Source organism: Furipterus horrens, unplaced genomic scaffold (assembly GCF_987537825.1).
Source record: "Furipterus horrens unplaced genomic scaffold, mFurHor1.1.pri manual_scaffold_7, whole genome shotgun sequence".
In the NCBI taxonomy this organism is placed as follows: Eukaryota; Metazoa; Chordata; class Mammalia; order Chiroptera; family Furipteridae; genus Furipterus; species Furipterus horrens.
The window spans coordinates 107,686,086-107,701,417 of NW_028327177.1; the positions used below are offsets into that span (position 1 = coordinate 107,686,086).

At 41.4% G+C, this 15,332-nt stretch overlaps 1 protein-coding gene across 2 annotated transcripts in view; it reads right to left on the minus strand.

Moving 5' to 3' along the window:
* Positions 1-12,780, minus strand: part of RASA2 (RAS p21 protein activator 2) — a 115,101-nt gene extending 102,321 nt beyond the window's left edge. For both annotated transcript variants that reach the window (XM_090284247.1, XM_090284245.1), the window contains exon 1: positions 12,625-12,780. In XM_090284247.1, the coding sequence (XP_090140373.1) occupies positions 12,625-12,757 (133 nt within the window). In that variant the 5' untranslated portion in view covers positions 12,758-12,780. The remainder of the gene's footprint in view (positions 1-12,624) is intronic.
* Between the last annotated feature and the right edge of the window lie 2,552 nt (positions 12,781-15,332).

A 15,332-nucleotide genomic window follows, 5' to 3' on the forward strand; every position in this document is an offset into this window, starting at 1 on the left:
TTGGTTTCTCTTTAATAATCAAAGACATGACAACATGGTTCTGAGTAGAAACTACAGACAGGCAACCCTTACTAAATAATCACAATCCCCACGCCCTCACAGAAATAAGGTGCTGTGCAATCATCAAGGTGCCTAAAAGCAAGGTAACACCGCTGAGGAAGCACCTGAGTGGGCAAATGGCTCCAGGAATCTAATATAGCTTAGGTGGTTAGTCTAGACTCAGTAAGCAAAGAACTGTTTTGTGGCTATAAAACCTGAACAGTAAGTACAATTCTTGACAAGGCATACAGTCAAGGTTAAAGCATAAGTTCCACAGCGACTCCACAAAAATGTCCTACCAGGTAAGATGCAACTCCTCAGTAGGAAAGTTTACAGAACATAATCAGCGGCCAGTTGTTTCATGCAAGTCCTGTGTACAATAATTATCATACACTTATCTATATTGCTATCACATTAACCACCTTTGACTGAAGCTTAGTACAGAACAAGTTAGGAAACTACTGTACTCGAAAAGGCAAGTTTCACAGGAAGTGTCCATTGGTTATAGAGATACATCACCAAGATGCAGGCAGGATCTTCCTGTGGTTTGCATTGCTCACTTCCAGTTTCAGTTTTGACTATGTGCTGACCCCTCAACCCCTTTCTCAAGTAACAAACCAAATTCTGAAGCACATACGATATGAATCTCACCTAGGATAAGCCAATGGTTCTTATGGCTACATGAAGCTTAGCAAAGCTCTTAATGCAAGCAAAAAAAAACCCAAAAGCCAGGTGGTGGCTGAACTAAGGACTCCATGGACAGGTGATATATGGAATATGGCCGCTATTTCTGGTAACAGCATCAAGGGAGCCAAAATGGGACTCATGACCCAGTGTTTTTTAAAAAAAAAGTTGCACCCACACACATGCATGTATCAATATATAGGTGTATGTGTGTCTGTGTGTTCTAACAAGACAAACCCACATGCAAATAGGCAAAAAAGAGTAACATTTTTTTGTGTGTGTCAATCCCCAAAACAGTACGAAAGATACAGCATTCCAACATTCTAATTTTATTGAACATCCATTACATTAGACCATTGCCAATTTACGGATAATCAACTTCTTTTTTTAAAAAATTATTTTATTTTATTTATTTGTTTTTAGAGGGAGGGGAAAGGAGAGAGAGGGAAAGAAACATCAATGTGTGGTTGCCTCTCATGCGCCCCCATCTGGGAACCTGTTGTGGAACCTAGGCACGTACCCTGACTGGGAATCGAACCAGCGACACTTGGTTCGCAGGCCGAAGCTCAATCCACTGAACCATAGCAATTATCAACTTCTTGATAACAGAAATGTATTCATCAGTTCTTTCCAGTATACAATCTGATAGGCAACTTGGTAGAGAAAAGGATATAGACTTTGATAACTTAAAGACCTTCTAAAAACCTGGCTCTTAAAACCTGAACAAATAACCTTTCTGTCTGCATCTTCTTCACTAAAAGAGGAATAACAATCTTCTTCACAAAATTGGAAATAAAACAGTTTGCAGAGTAGCCTAGCATAGTACATAGAAAAGAATAATCAATAAATGTTAGTTCATTTTCTCATCCTAAGAAATTGTTACATAAAATAAAATTGTCCAGCCCTGACCAGGTGCCTCAGTTAGTTGGAGTGTTGTCCCAAACACCAAAAGGTTATGGGTTCGATCCCCAGTAGGGGCACATACAGGAGGCAAACCGATCAATGTTTCTCTCTCCCCCCTCCCTCCCTCTCCCCACCCCATTTCTAAACATATGCTCAGGTGAGGATTTTAAAAAATTTTTTTTAAATTATCCTAATTCAGAACCAAGAGGTTCTCTATCATTTAAACAAATGTTATAATATTTTAAAGGATCAAAATTGTTCTTTTTACATTCCTCTGAAACACTGGATTATTTAGCTAACTTTTTGAACACAAATGGTGAAAACAGGCAAAGTATAAGAAATAGAAAGTTACCCTATTTCTATTCTAAAAGTTGACTATTTCTATGTGCACTCAAAATGTTAGCAAGCTTAACACTTGGTTACCCTTATATGTGCAGATAGGATAGTCTTCAACAGTAGAGCAAAAGATGCTCAAACAACTAAATACTGTATCAAATTCATTTGTACAAATGGTCATTTTTTTTAAATAACATAGCTAATACACAAATACATGTTGTAGAAAATTAAACCATTATAAGTAAGGCTAATTTCCCTTTATCTACCACTGAGGTAACCAAAGTTGTTCATATTTTAAAACCTCTTTCTGTGCATTTTCCCATATACATTTAGGAAAAACAACACATACTATACATACCACTCTAACGAGTTGCTTTTTTTAACTCAACAGTATGTCCTGAAGTTGTTTCTTTTCATATTATAGACACACCTCATTCTTTTTAGCTGCTATAGAATATGTATATGAATATATTATTTAGCCACTTTACTGCTGATTGACACAAGTTATCTCTAATTGCTTTGCTTTACCAACAAGGTACCATTAAACATCTTTGTGTATGCCTCTCTTGCAAATGTACAAATGTTTCTATAAGGCAGAAATGTAGATATAGAAATGCAAGGGTATATACACTTAAATTTTTAACAGATACTGTCAAAATGCTCTTGAACATTGTTTTGCCAACTTAAATACACAGCAACAGGGAAGAAAATACCTTTTCCCTAAATCCTCACCAAAAACTGAAATTAACAAGTTTTTCTGTTTTCACAGACTGGTGACTTTTTTAAATTTGTGTTTCTCTGGTTAATTTTTGTTAAATCTTACAAGTATTTTCCTTTGTTTCCTAAACTTTTGTATCTCCTTTTCTGTGAAATGCCTATTCATATCCTTTTTCTTTTCTTTTAATAAAATATTTTATTTATTTATTTTTAGAGAGAGAGTAAGTGAGGGAGAGAGATGGAGAGGAACGCTGATGTGCAAGAGAAACATCAATTGGTTGCCTCTCCTATGCTCCAAACCGGGGGCCTGGCCCACCACCCAAGCATGCAACCCAACTGGGAACTGAAGCCATGACCTTTCAGCTTGCAGGAGAATGCCCAACCCACTGACACACACCAGTCAGGGATCCTTTATTTTTCTAACAGGTTTTTCCATTTTAAAGTTTGTATGAACTTTTAATACATTGTGGACACTAACAAATAGAGATGCAGAATAGCACAGTAAGTTCAAAGTAACAGGATGAACTGTAGAGCCAGTCTCCCCAGTTTGAATGACAGCTCCAACACTCACTAACTGCCTGATCTTGGTCAAGTTACTTAGTTTAGCAATTCTGTGCCTCAGTTTTCTCATCTGCAAAATGTGGGCAATAACTACTTATAATTACAGTGAGGATTAAATTAGTTAATATGCTAAAAGTGTTTTAAAACAGTGGCTGGCACAGAATAAGTGTCTGTAGGATTTGCTGCACAAATTTTCTCTGAAACTATTGTCTGTCTTTTAACTCCTGTTTAGAAGTCTTCACTTACCTTACCTCAGATAGTTCTTTCTACATCTCTATTCTAATATCAGAAATGACGTAAGTAGATGAAATCAACAACTGATTGCCCTCACTGGATCTCACAATCAACTTCTCCTCAAGAATATATTCAGGCATCAGCCAAAGCATCTGAATTTTAAAAATCTTTCCACTAAAAAAAAAAAGGCTAACTTCCTTACTACATAAAGGATTTCCACAACCCAGAAAGAAGAATGATAAGCCAATAGGGGGGTGGGGGGAAAAAAGAAATAAACAGACAAGTTCACCAGAAAACGGAAATAAAAATGGCTCTTAAAAATAAGAAGTGATCCTTGACTTCATTTCAAAGAAGTGCAAATAAAAACTACATATTAGATGTTTCTTTTCATCTTGCAGACCAGTAAAGATTAAGAAGTTTTTAAAATACATACTATGTGGGTGTAAAGAAGCATTCATACACTCCTGGTAGGAGCATCAATTGCTATAGTTCCTATGAAAAGCAGTTTGGCACCCTCTTTCCAAATAAAAATGTATGTACCATTCGATTCATCGACTGAACTCCTAACATCTAGGGATTTATCCTACTGATAAGCACATATACTCATATTAAAAATGACATACCTACAAAGTTACTTGTTGCAGTAATATTTAGCAAAGAATGGAAACAACATAAATGAACACCAAGAGGGGACTGGTTAAATAAACTGTGATGTGTCCGGATGATGGAATATTATGGAGCTGTTAAAAATGAGGCAGCTCCTGACCCAAACTTCTGGTCAAGGTGGAGGCATAGGTAAACACAGCTAGCCTCCTCACACAACCACAGCAAAAATTACAACTAGACTACAAAGCAAATATCATCCAAAATGGCCAGAAAATTGAGCTGTATGGAAGTCCAACAACCAAGAAATTAAAGAAGCCACATTTATCCAGAAGGGTAAGAGTGGTGGAGACGTGGAATGGGTGGTCCCACACCCACGTGTGGTGGATAAAGATCAGGAGGGATACCTCAGGAGCGAGGGATCCCAGCCCCATACCAGACCACACATCCCAGGGTTCCACTGCCAGGAATATAAGTCCTGGCTGTAAAAACCATTGGGAGTTGGGGTGGCAGAAGAAACTGCGGATTCTCAGGAGTCTTCTCTTAATGGGCCCACAACAGACTTAGGGCTTACGCAGACTCACTCTTTCTGGGCTTCAGCACTGAGGCAGTAGCTGGAAGGGCACCAATAGCACAGAGAGAGGAACAGGAGTATCTGGCATCAGGGCAAGTGCCGGGGGACAGCTTCCACCTGGACAAAACTCCAGAGGCCAGGCCATATCACTGTTCCCTTTCTGAGCCCTCCCCAACACAAAGCCACAGAGAAGCAACACTGTATCAGAGACTCCATCAACCTTGTCCACATGGGTTGCCCTGCACTGGTGATTATCTAAGGCTCTGCCCCTTCCAACTTACTGGTGCGCTTTTCTATAAGTCAAGCTACTAAGATAGGGAGTCGCACCAGCTCTACCTAATAAACAGAACCAAACACAGAGAGGCTGCCAAAATGAGCCAAAGAAACATGGCCCAAATGAAAGAATAGATCAAAACTCCAGAAAAAGAACTAAACAAAATGGAGATAAGCAATCTACCAGATGGAGAGTTCAAAACCACAGTTATTAGAATGCTCGAGGAACCCATTGGGTACTTCAGCAGCATAAAAAAAGACACAAGCAGGAATGGAGATTACCCTAAAGAAATAAAAATTTACAGGGAACCAACAGTGGAGTGGATGAAAGCAACAATCAAATCAATGATTAGGAACATAAGAAAGAAAAAAAACATACAATCAAGACAGCAAGAAGAAAAAAGAATCCCTGCCCCCCCCTCCCCAAACAAACAAACAAGAATGGGCTACGGAGCCTCTGGAAGAACTTCAAACGTACCAACATTCAAATCATAGTGGTGCTGGAAGAAGAGAAAGAGCAAGAAATTGAAAACTTGTTTGAAAAAATATAAGGAAACTTCCCTAATTTCGTAAAGGAAATAGACATACAAGTCCAGGAAACAGAGTCCCAAACAAGATGGGCACAGGGAGGACCATACCAAGACACATCATAATTAAAATGCCAAATGTTAAAGATAAAGAGAGAATCTTAAAAGCAGCAAGAGAAAAGCAGAGAGTTACCTACAAAGGAGTTCCCATAAGACTGTCAGCTTATTTCTCAAAAGAAACTTTGCAGCCAAGAAGGGACTGGCAAGAAGTATTCAAAGTGATGAAAAGCAAGGACCTACAACCTGGATGACTCTATCCAGTAAAGCTATCATTTAGAATTGAGGGGCAGATAAGGTGCTTCCTAGACAAAGTAAAGCTAGAGGAGTTTATCATCACCAAGCCACTATTATATGAAATGTTCAAAACTATGAACATTAAAATGGCAATAAATTCACAACTATCAACAATTAAATCTAAAAAACAAAGTAAGCAAATAAGCAGAATAGAAACAGAATCATGGACATGAAGATCATTTGGAGGGTTATCATTTGGGAGGGGGAGAACAGGGGAAAAGGTATAAGGATTAAGAAGTACAAACTGCTGTATCCTGGAAGAAAAAAAAAAGTAGTACACATTGGCAGGCATAGAATACAGGGAGATGCTAAGAACAGTATAGGAAATGGAGTAGCCAAAGAACTTTTATGCATGACCCTTGGACATAAACTAAGAGGAGGATTGCTGGAGGGAATGGGGGGATCTGGGGGGTGAGGTGGGGTGGGTAACAATTGGGACAACTGTATTAACATAATCAATAAAATATGTATTTTTAATGAGGCAGTTTTTTATACATATAGATGTGAAAAATCTTCATACTATAGTTAAATATAAAATAGTGAGATGCAAATAATCTATTTTGCTATTATTTGAATGTGATGAGAAAGATGTTAATATTCCTACATTTATGCTTGTAAATACTTAGTATCCTTGTAAAGCTATACAAAAAAACTGGTAATGCCTGCTTCTGAAGAGGAAATGGCTAAAAGACAACAGAAGAAAGTTTTGAATGTATATCCTTTTGTATCTTTTGAATTTCTTAACAGGTATTTGTATTATTGTATTTATTTTTATAATAAACAAATTAAAATCTCCCTGTGATCACACCAAACTTTTTATTGGTCCCCTTTAAATGGTCACACATAGCAGGTTGCTACCACTCAGGTAGTTTGTGGCTAATCTGTTCAGCTGGCAAAAGCAAAGGTTCACCATCTTAGCAACCCATTATCACCCTCTGTGGAACGTTTTAAGCCTAAATGTCCAGGTACCACCCCAGAAATTCTTATACAGTAGGTTCAGAGTAGAGCCTAAGCATCAAAATTTAACACACTGCATACCAGGGAATTTAAATGCCTTTTAGAAATGATGAGAATTCTCGCCACCCGTACACAATGTGTTAAGTACACAGGTGATCAGCAGTCAGGACTGAAAACAGCTGAGTTAGAGCATGACACAAATAAGGAAGCATCCAGGCTCAATCTCCACGTAAGTCACAATCACAGTCTCGTCACTAATCCTAATGATTTCACAAAGTTCTTGAAAAGGAACAGATGAGTTGTAGATAGCAGAATGAAAATAACTACTACTGGATATATCACTAGATAGGCAGTGCAATCTTCTTTTATTAAATGTGGTGCATCTGCAACAACAGTACTAATGAATTCATTCTAGGTAGCATTTTAGAAAGAATTTTGATAGTATCAGGACTATCAAACAGGCCATTAACTGTGTGACACTGGGCTCTGATTGTCAACCTCCTTATTTATAAAATGAGGGGATAAAATGCTCTCTCTAGGCCATAGACTTTTTGATGACTAAAATGACCTTTAAAACTAAAGATATATATGATAGAAATTTCTAAATATATATAAAGTTTCTTAATTTACATTAATCAATGGCTATACAACAAAACTGCTGGCCACTGTCAAAAGAGCACAGAACTTCATTAATAGATAAAACATGTAATCTGATTTTATTATTAAATAATTTCATAAAGAACATTAACAAAGGAAATAGAATTAGCATCCATGATTAAAGGATAAAATGATAGTTTTATTTCAGCTACATTAGTTCCAGTCTCTTAAGAGTCTATTCAAAGAGTTCTAAGTTAAACAAACAAAAAAAAACTCTATGAACTCATTGAGGTTTACCTCCTGTCTTCCTCAGAGCAAATGATTAGCAGACTGCTCTGTGAACTTTTACAAAGAACCCCTTTCTCTCATTTCTATCCATCTGAAAGATGGCTTCTTCCTCCATTCTAAATAACTCATCATCTCATTTCAAATTTCTGAGAATAATAAATTCTTAGCATGAACAAACCCTTTTTAAATTTTCTCCTCAATTAAATAACTTATCTCATTTCAAATATCTGATAATGAATTCCTAGCATAAACTTTTTAATCTCTCCCTCTCAATTCTATTGTAGTCAATAAAATGTTCTGATTTAAACTTTATTCCCCCCCCCAAAAAAAATTAAACCTGCCATGACAAATAAAGACACTTAATGTGTACGGTATGATTATGAAGTTTTTCTTTTCAGGGCTCAGGACCAATTAGTAACAATATTCATGGAATACAGTCAGATAACAATATTCAAATCCCTTAATAATGAGCAATCAATGTATTTAGAAAATTTTAATCCTTTTCCTAATGAGGCAACTTTGGCAACAGTTCAAACCTAAGCTCAGTTGGCACTGTGATTTTGAAAGAGATGAACTTCCTGTCACAGATCCATGTAGTTTTCTCTGAATACTATCTCTTCTATTTTGTTTAGCTGTAAAATTTACAAAGCACTTTCATATCTTGTATCTCAAATTCTCCTCAGGATAACATAGGGAGAAGTAGGGCATTTTTCTAAGGGCCCATACTGTTCTAGGACACTGTGCTGACACTGGAATAATTTTAAAAAAGAACGCATTCTGCCTTTAAAGAGCTCATAGTCTAATAGGGTAAATAAATAATTTTTATGAAATGTGATAGGAAATGGACAAGGAATTGTGATTCCCCAGCAGTACAAAGTCCTAACACCTTCTCTCCAGGGATGAGGGTGGCAGTACCCAGAGAAGAGACAGGACATGGAGATGACATGGAGCAGGCTTCTGATGTATGAGCAGGAGTTCTCCAACATAAATATGGGGTGAAAAAAAGGAGAAAAACACTCCCAGCTAGAAGGAACAACATGTACATGATGGAGCATTATTCCCATTTTAAAGATGAGGAAGATAAGCTCAAAGATAAGTGAGCTAGCTGCCTAAAGTTGTCACATGTATAACAATTAACAATGCAGAAACAAAATACAGGTCTCCTGATTTTAATCAGCTTTGCATACCAGGAAATTCCAGTACATGTTGGATAAGAACATCAAATAAAGATTAGTTTTTATCTCCTACTTTACTCCTTCTTAAGAGACGGTCCATGTCTGTCCCTGATTCTGGGGGGAAATGAAGAAATAATCAGAGAATAGTATTTATTTAATCCTTAAATCAATCCTGGGAGATAGATGTTTTTACTATCCCCATTTTAGATATGAAAATACAGAGGCAAACAGAGGTTAACAAAAGTTGGAAATTAAGTGGAGATTCAAACCTAGGTGACTAACCTGACCAACCAAGCATCTAAACTAAAGCATACCCTACAAATCCTACCTTGCCAAATAGCCCTAGGTCATTCTTTCATCTGAAGGTATCAGAGACCAAGGAAGTTCTGGGACAAATAAATCACAGTCCCAGATTCTGTGATATACTACGCATCTCAAAGTTAACACAAATCCTCAAATTTGGCTCCTTTATAGATGTGGTCTCCCTTGAGCAGGTAAAACCATGCAAGAGGTGGCACGGGCTCTTTCAGCAGTGTTTCACAATCTGATTTAATTAGACAAGAGCAAACTTAACAAAAAGTAAATAAAAAGGACACCATAAAATAACAGAATGAAGACCGAAAGTATAAGAGAAAGCCCTAATCCCTTTCCCCCCATTTTACTTGTGTGTGTGTTTTGGGGGGTGGCGGGGGAAATGGAAAATTGCTTCAGCTGCACTAGTGTACCTGCCACTCACTGCACAGGAGTTCAGACCAAAGGATGGAGTCTGAAGTAACCCTTAATTTTTTTTTATCAAGGGCTCGCCTGACAACTATAGGACATCCAACAACCCAAACTGCCTCTTGGATATTAACGAAGCAGACCATTTGGAACTGCCATGGTTTCCTAGGGTACTGAAAGGACCTAAGGGAATTGGGATAAGCACGTAAGACAAAAAAATATTGTCAACAACACTGGATTTGCTAATATAAGTTGATCATTTGAAACTGACCACAACAAAATGGTTTTTCAATCTGTCAACCTGATATTTCACCTTGTAAAGTATATGGGAAAATTAATACTGTAGTGAAACCCCTAAAAAAAGTTGTGCCCTATTCTCTCTAGAACTTTAAAGATATATGAATCAATCCATGCTCACTTTTTTTTTTTTTTTTTGCTGGTATGATTTGGAGTTGACGGGTCCTTACCTCAGTTCAGAAAAAAGGACACTGATTTTCAGGCTCCCTTTGAGCCCTATGGATCTCTAATTCTCCAGATCAGAGACTCCCAGTCAGGAGTTTGAAATCTGCCAGCACATCTCTAGGCTAGTGGGCACTATCAGGCTTTGTTCCAGGGTCTCCCAGTACGGTGAAAAGGAAAGCTGACATGGTTACCTCCACCTGCAAGCTGCTTAGTACTTCAGTGTCACAACCACCATTATCCCTTTCCTGTGATTTTAGCACCTGCTAAGGACTCTTCCAGTCCCTCCATCCCCCACCATGCAAAACCCACATGTCAGTTTCAGGGAAACAGAAAACAGCATCTCTTCACAGTGTTCTGAAGGTCAACCAACTCTGGATTGCCAGCTAAAAGGAGGGCAAAGAAATGACGAGGAAGGTGGGGAGAAGTTTCATATATAACTATCTTCATGCATTTTCTCCTATGAAGCAGACACTCTATGATCTAAGCTATAAGCTGAGCAATTCAAAATGCAAGAAACTGAGGTAACAGATGTACTACTTCCACAATGGTTAAAGTGGTAATATCACGTCCAGGTCAGTCTCCACGTCTGGGTACTGGGGTTGCTCTAAGGCATAGAAACCAGTTGTGTCTTCTTATTTGCTGGCCCAAGTTTCACCTACAGTGGTATCTCTTACTGTGATATCTTTGCCATGGTGCAGGTGAAAGTGCACGGCAACTAAGTTCTTCTGGAAACAACCTAACCCCAACCCTCAATTCCAAGCCAGGTGTATATGCAGTTCCACAGTATAACCTGCAGCTAGGTACATCAGTGAGGCTCCAGTGAAGAGTGCCTAGCATCCAAGTGACACTAAAATGTAAAGCGGCAGAAAAATTGGAAAATTAGATCAAGGGGGAAATTCTGGACCATTTATAGTTTTTCCAAATATTAAATTAGACGTATACTGCCCTGGCTGTTGTGGCTCAGTGGATTGAGTGCCGACCTGCGAACCAAAGGGGTTACTGGTTCAATTCCCAGTCAGGGCACATGCCTGGGCTGCAGGCCAGGTCCCCAGGTAGGGGTGCGCGAGATGCAACCAATCAATGTTTCTCTTGCACATTGATGTTTTTCTCCCTCCCTTTCCCGCTCTCTAAAAATAAATAAAAGTAAAATCTTTAAATATATATATACACACACAAATATTAAATAAACAGCTTCTGAGTTCTTAAAAGATTCTATACCTTAGAAGGTAACTTCAATGTTGGGAAGTTAGATACAGACAAGATCTACTTTTCTGGTGTTATTCCCCAGGTTTTAAGAACTGTACTCTTATAAGCCTGAGGACTACTTCTGAAAACAGAAAAGTGAAAACATTTGACATATCTGCTTCTGAGGTTTCATAAAATCCCAAATACTTGGAAGAGAGAGCAACTTGAAGAGAGAAAAGTGGGAGAATCCAAGCTCAATTAATATCACTCTTCACAAAGAGGAAAATGTGAGAAAGAGCATGGTTAGCCGTTTTAATGCAATTCAATTTTCTTCATACAAAGTAAAAAGTACTCCTGTTATTTACATGAAACATGAAACATGTTTCCAATCTGAAGAGACTGCATAAAAAAAAATCTGGCAAAGCAAAAATAAGGTTTATTGATACATCTTACATACAGGAAAAAAGTTTCCTCTGAATAAATTACTGTGGAAAAAAAAGTAGCTATTGTGATGCCAAGGGTTATTTTTTCCCAAAAATAAATGTCCAAATGACTGGACTGAAATGGTCTATGATAATGCTCTAAGCCTCCAAGCGAAAATCTGGTGTTAAGTCAACTAGTATGGCTCGTTCACAAAAGTAACACATGCTTGAGAAGGAAATGAATTAAGTGGGTTAAGAGTGCTGGCTGGATGACTGTGTTTTGAGACCTGCTCACAGGAAGCCACTACATCCTGCCTGAATTCAGTGTCAGGCACGCTGTCTCTCGATTCAAGCCGGGCGAGTACAGGTGTCCGGCCCCGACCCCTCCCGAGCACCCCGCGCGGCGGCCACTCGAGTCCCACGGCAGCCTGTTTCCTCCTGATCAGGGCGCCTTTTTCAACCTCGCCCAGTCTCGTGAGCCCAGGAAGCAGGCAGCCCCCTCCCCTCGGACCAGCCCCACTTCCCCGCCCACCGCCTCCTCCAGCCGTGCCTCCGGTAATTAACGCTCGGCTCCCACCTCCCGGCTGCTTCCAGGCGCCCGCAGCCGCCCGCAGGCCTGCGTCTGAGGGCGGCCGGAAGCGCCTCACGCCCCCGGCCCGCGCCTCTAGCTGGGGCGTCCCCGCGTCCAGGCCGCGCCCCCTAGCCGAGCCCCTCACGCCGGCGCGGCCCAGGCGTCCCCGTCCCGGACAAATTCCCGGCTCACCACTCCCTCCGGACAGGGGCAGCCCAGCCCAAGCCGCCCCGTCCGGGCGACGCCTCCCCCAACACACACCCCTCCAGCCTCACCCACGCCCACCCTCCCCGAGCTTCTCGCCCGGCTCCGGCCCCCGCCCAGGCCCCTCACATTCCCGCGACCCCAGCGCGGCGCGGCGCCGCCACCCCCGCGCGCACGCCGCCCCCTCAGCCGGCCGCGCCGCCTCTGGGTGGGTCCCGTCAGCCCGTTCCCGGCTTACAGATCTTGCCCCGCAAACTCTGCAGCACTCGGACTTCGCGACTGTCCTCGTCCCCAGCCTCGGGTTCTGCCGTCGCAGCCGCCGCCGGCGCCTCGGAAGAAGCCGCCGCAGCATCAGGCGCCGCCGCCGCCATGGTGCTGCCCGGCCCGTGCCGCAGCCCTGCCGCCTGCGTAGCCCGGCGAGGCGGAGCCCAGCGGCCCAGCGAGGGTGAGCTGCGCGTCTGGCCCCGCCCCCGGCCTCGACTGCCGGCCACGCCCCCGCCCCCGCCCCCGCCCCACCCGGCCAGCACAGTAGTCTCGCTCCGACCCCGGGGCGCCACCCCTGCGGGAACCAAACTTCTGGCTTTCCTCCTCTTTGCCCCGGAAAAGCCCAGGCGCTCACCAAGTGAGGCTCCAAGTCGTGGCTCTGAGCTGCCTTGAAACCCACTTAGAGAAAACCCCGGCCCTCCCGGAATCCTCAAATCCTCCTGGGAATTAGCCCCTTGCACCAGCGGACTTCCTTGTCTCCTAACGCTCAAGGGAACTAACTGCCTGCGGAATAGAATGGAATTTGACAGTTCGGTGGACCTCAAAAGTCCCTTATTCTAAAGGAGCCAAGAGTTGCATTAGAGATTCCCTCAATAATATCCGTTTGTCCCCTAGCCCCAAGCCACACACTACACACAAATCCTTCTTTTTAAGTAAGAACATTGCTTTGCAAAAGCTGGTGCAAAAAAGGATCCTAGTCCCCGCATACAGCATGAGTGCCGTGCCTGACACCCTGTGGCAGAGGAGTTCTGAAACCTTTACCACCACTTGTGGATTTCGGAAACAGAGTAAAGAAGGGCTGGGTCTCCCCGCACACCCCTCCCCTCCGCCCCTCCGCCACCGCCATAAGTGGGCTTGTTAAAAAGTTCATTGACAGTAGGTAATTTTTCAATCTTTGAAAAAGTAGTTAGCTTTATTTCAAGCGAGCTCTTTCCAGTGAGTAAACTGCATGAATAATACCCTGGTATGTGAGGTGGAAGATGATTTCCTGGTCTTGAGGTGTGCACTGCATTGCCCTAAGAAGGAAGAAACTGTGACTTAATAGGGCAGGGTAGCTGTTTTACAGGGCAACAATAGGAATCAGTCAGTCTGTCAACAAATATTTTTAGAGGTTCAGACTAAGTGATAGCCTCAGAGATTATACAACGGTCAAGGTGAAGAGAGCCCCAGCCCTCCAGCAGCTCAGTCTATGGGGAGACAGGAAGGATAGAGGCATTAGGAGAAAAGAACTCTGATCGGGGAAACTGGGACGCCTTCCTGGGCAATGCACTGAGGGGTGAACTGAAGACAAGCCAGGAGAGGCAGAAGTGTGACAAGGAAGAGAAGCCACTGTGCAAAGGCTGGACAGGCAGAGAAAATAGTCTCAGAATGTGTCTGTCACTGAGAAGCGACCCTTCCAACTTTGGGTGTGTTGCTGGTTATCTCTACACGATTTTTACACATTTTGAAGAGAGTGAACTTACCTCTCTTATGTGGATGTTCGGCTGTCATTTCAAACAATAAGTCTGAAACTTGATTTCCTGTTTTCCTTTTCAAAGCTAAGTTCACAGCCATATTCTGTTATCTGGGCTAAAAACTTGGACTCATTTTTCTTTTTTTTTTAATGTTTTATTTATTTATTTTTAAAGAGAAGGGAAAAGAGAGAGAAAGAGAGGGAGAGAAACATCAATGTTTGCAAGAGATACAGTGATTGATTGCCTCTTGCATACCCTCAACTGGGGACCTGGCCCACAACCCAGGCATGTGCCCTGACTGGGAATCAAACCCACGACCTTTCAGTTTGCAGACCGGCACTCAAAACTTGGACTTTTTAAAACCCTTGTCACCATACTGTTTTCAGTTGCCACATCCTTCTGACTCTGCCAAAATCGCTTTTCTCCCTTCCCTTCCCTTCCTTTCCATTCCCTGTCATTATCCTTCTTAAAATAATCATCATTTGAATAGTATGATATGCTATAGTGTTTTTTCTTTCTTGTTTGTTTTTAAAAAGACATGAGCTTATGACACAGGCAGACTTGGGTTGGAGCCTAATTCTACCGCTGTAATGTGTACAACATTTGGGCTAGTTACTCATCCTTTCTGAACCTGTTTTTTTTGTTGTTGTTGTTTGTTTGTTTGTTATAACAGTAAAATGGGAATGCTATACTTACTCTTCTTTCTTCAAAGGGTTATTATCAGGATTAAATAGTTATTGAGAGCACATGTGTAGAGCATCTGGTGGAATACCGGGCACATAGTAGGATTAACTCAGTAAACATAGCCTTATTCTCTTGACTGGAACTCTTCTAAGAGGTCTCCCATCCCTCTCATTCCTCCTATACACCACTTCAATTAATCTTCCTAAAGCAAAAATGGGAGTTTGTCACTTGTCCACTGAAAATACACCAATGACTTGATTCATCCCAATAGCCAGCAAGCAAGCTGCACTACAGGCCATGAAGAGTGCTAGACATGACAGCAGAATCAAGTTAAAATTCCTTAGGCAAATGTCCACTGCTGGAATCAGACCAAGCCTACCTAACTCCTCTTACCACCAGCCACACTGAGTCACTTTTCTGTTAGGGTCGATCTTGTTCCTGCCTGGCCACATGCTGCCTCATCCATCCATCTCTTTCTCTCACAGAGGTTCTAGTATGTACCGATCTGTGGCATTGATCACTTTCTACATGGTATTATGTACCT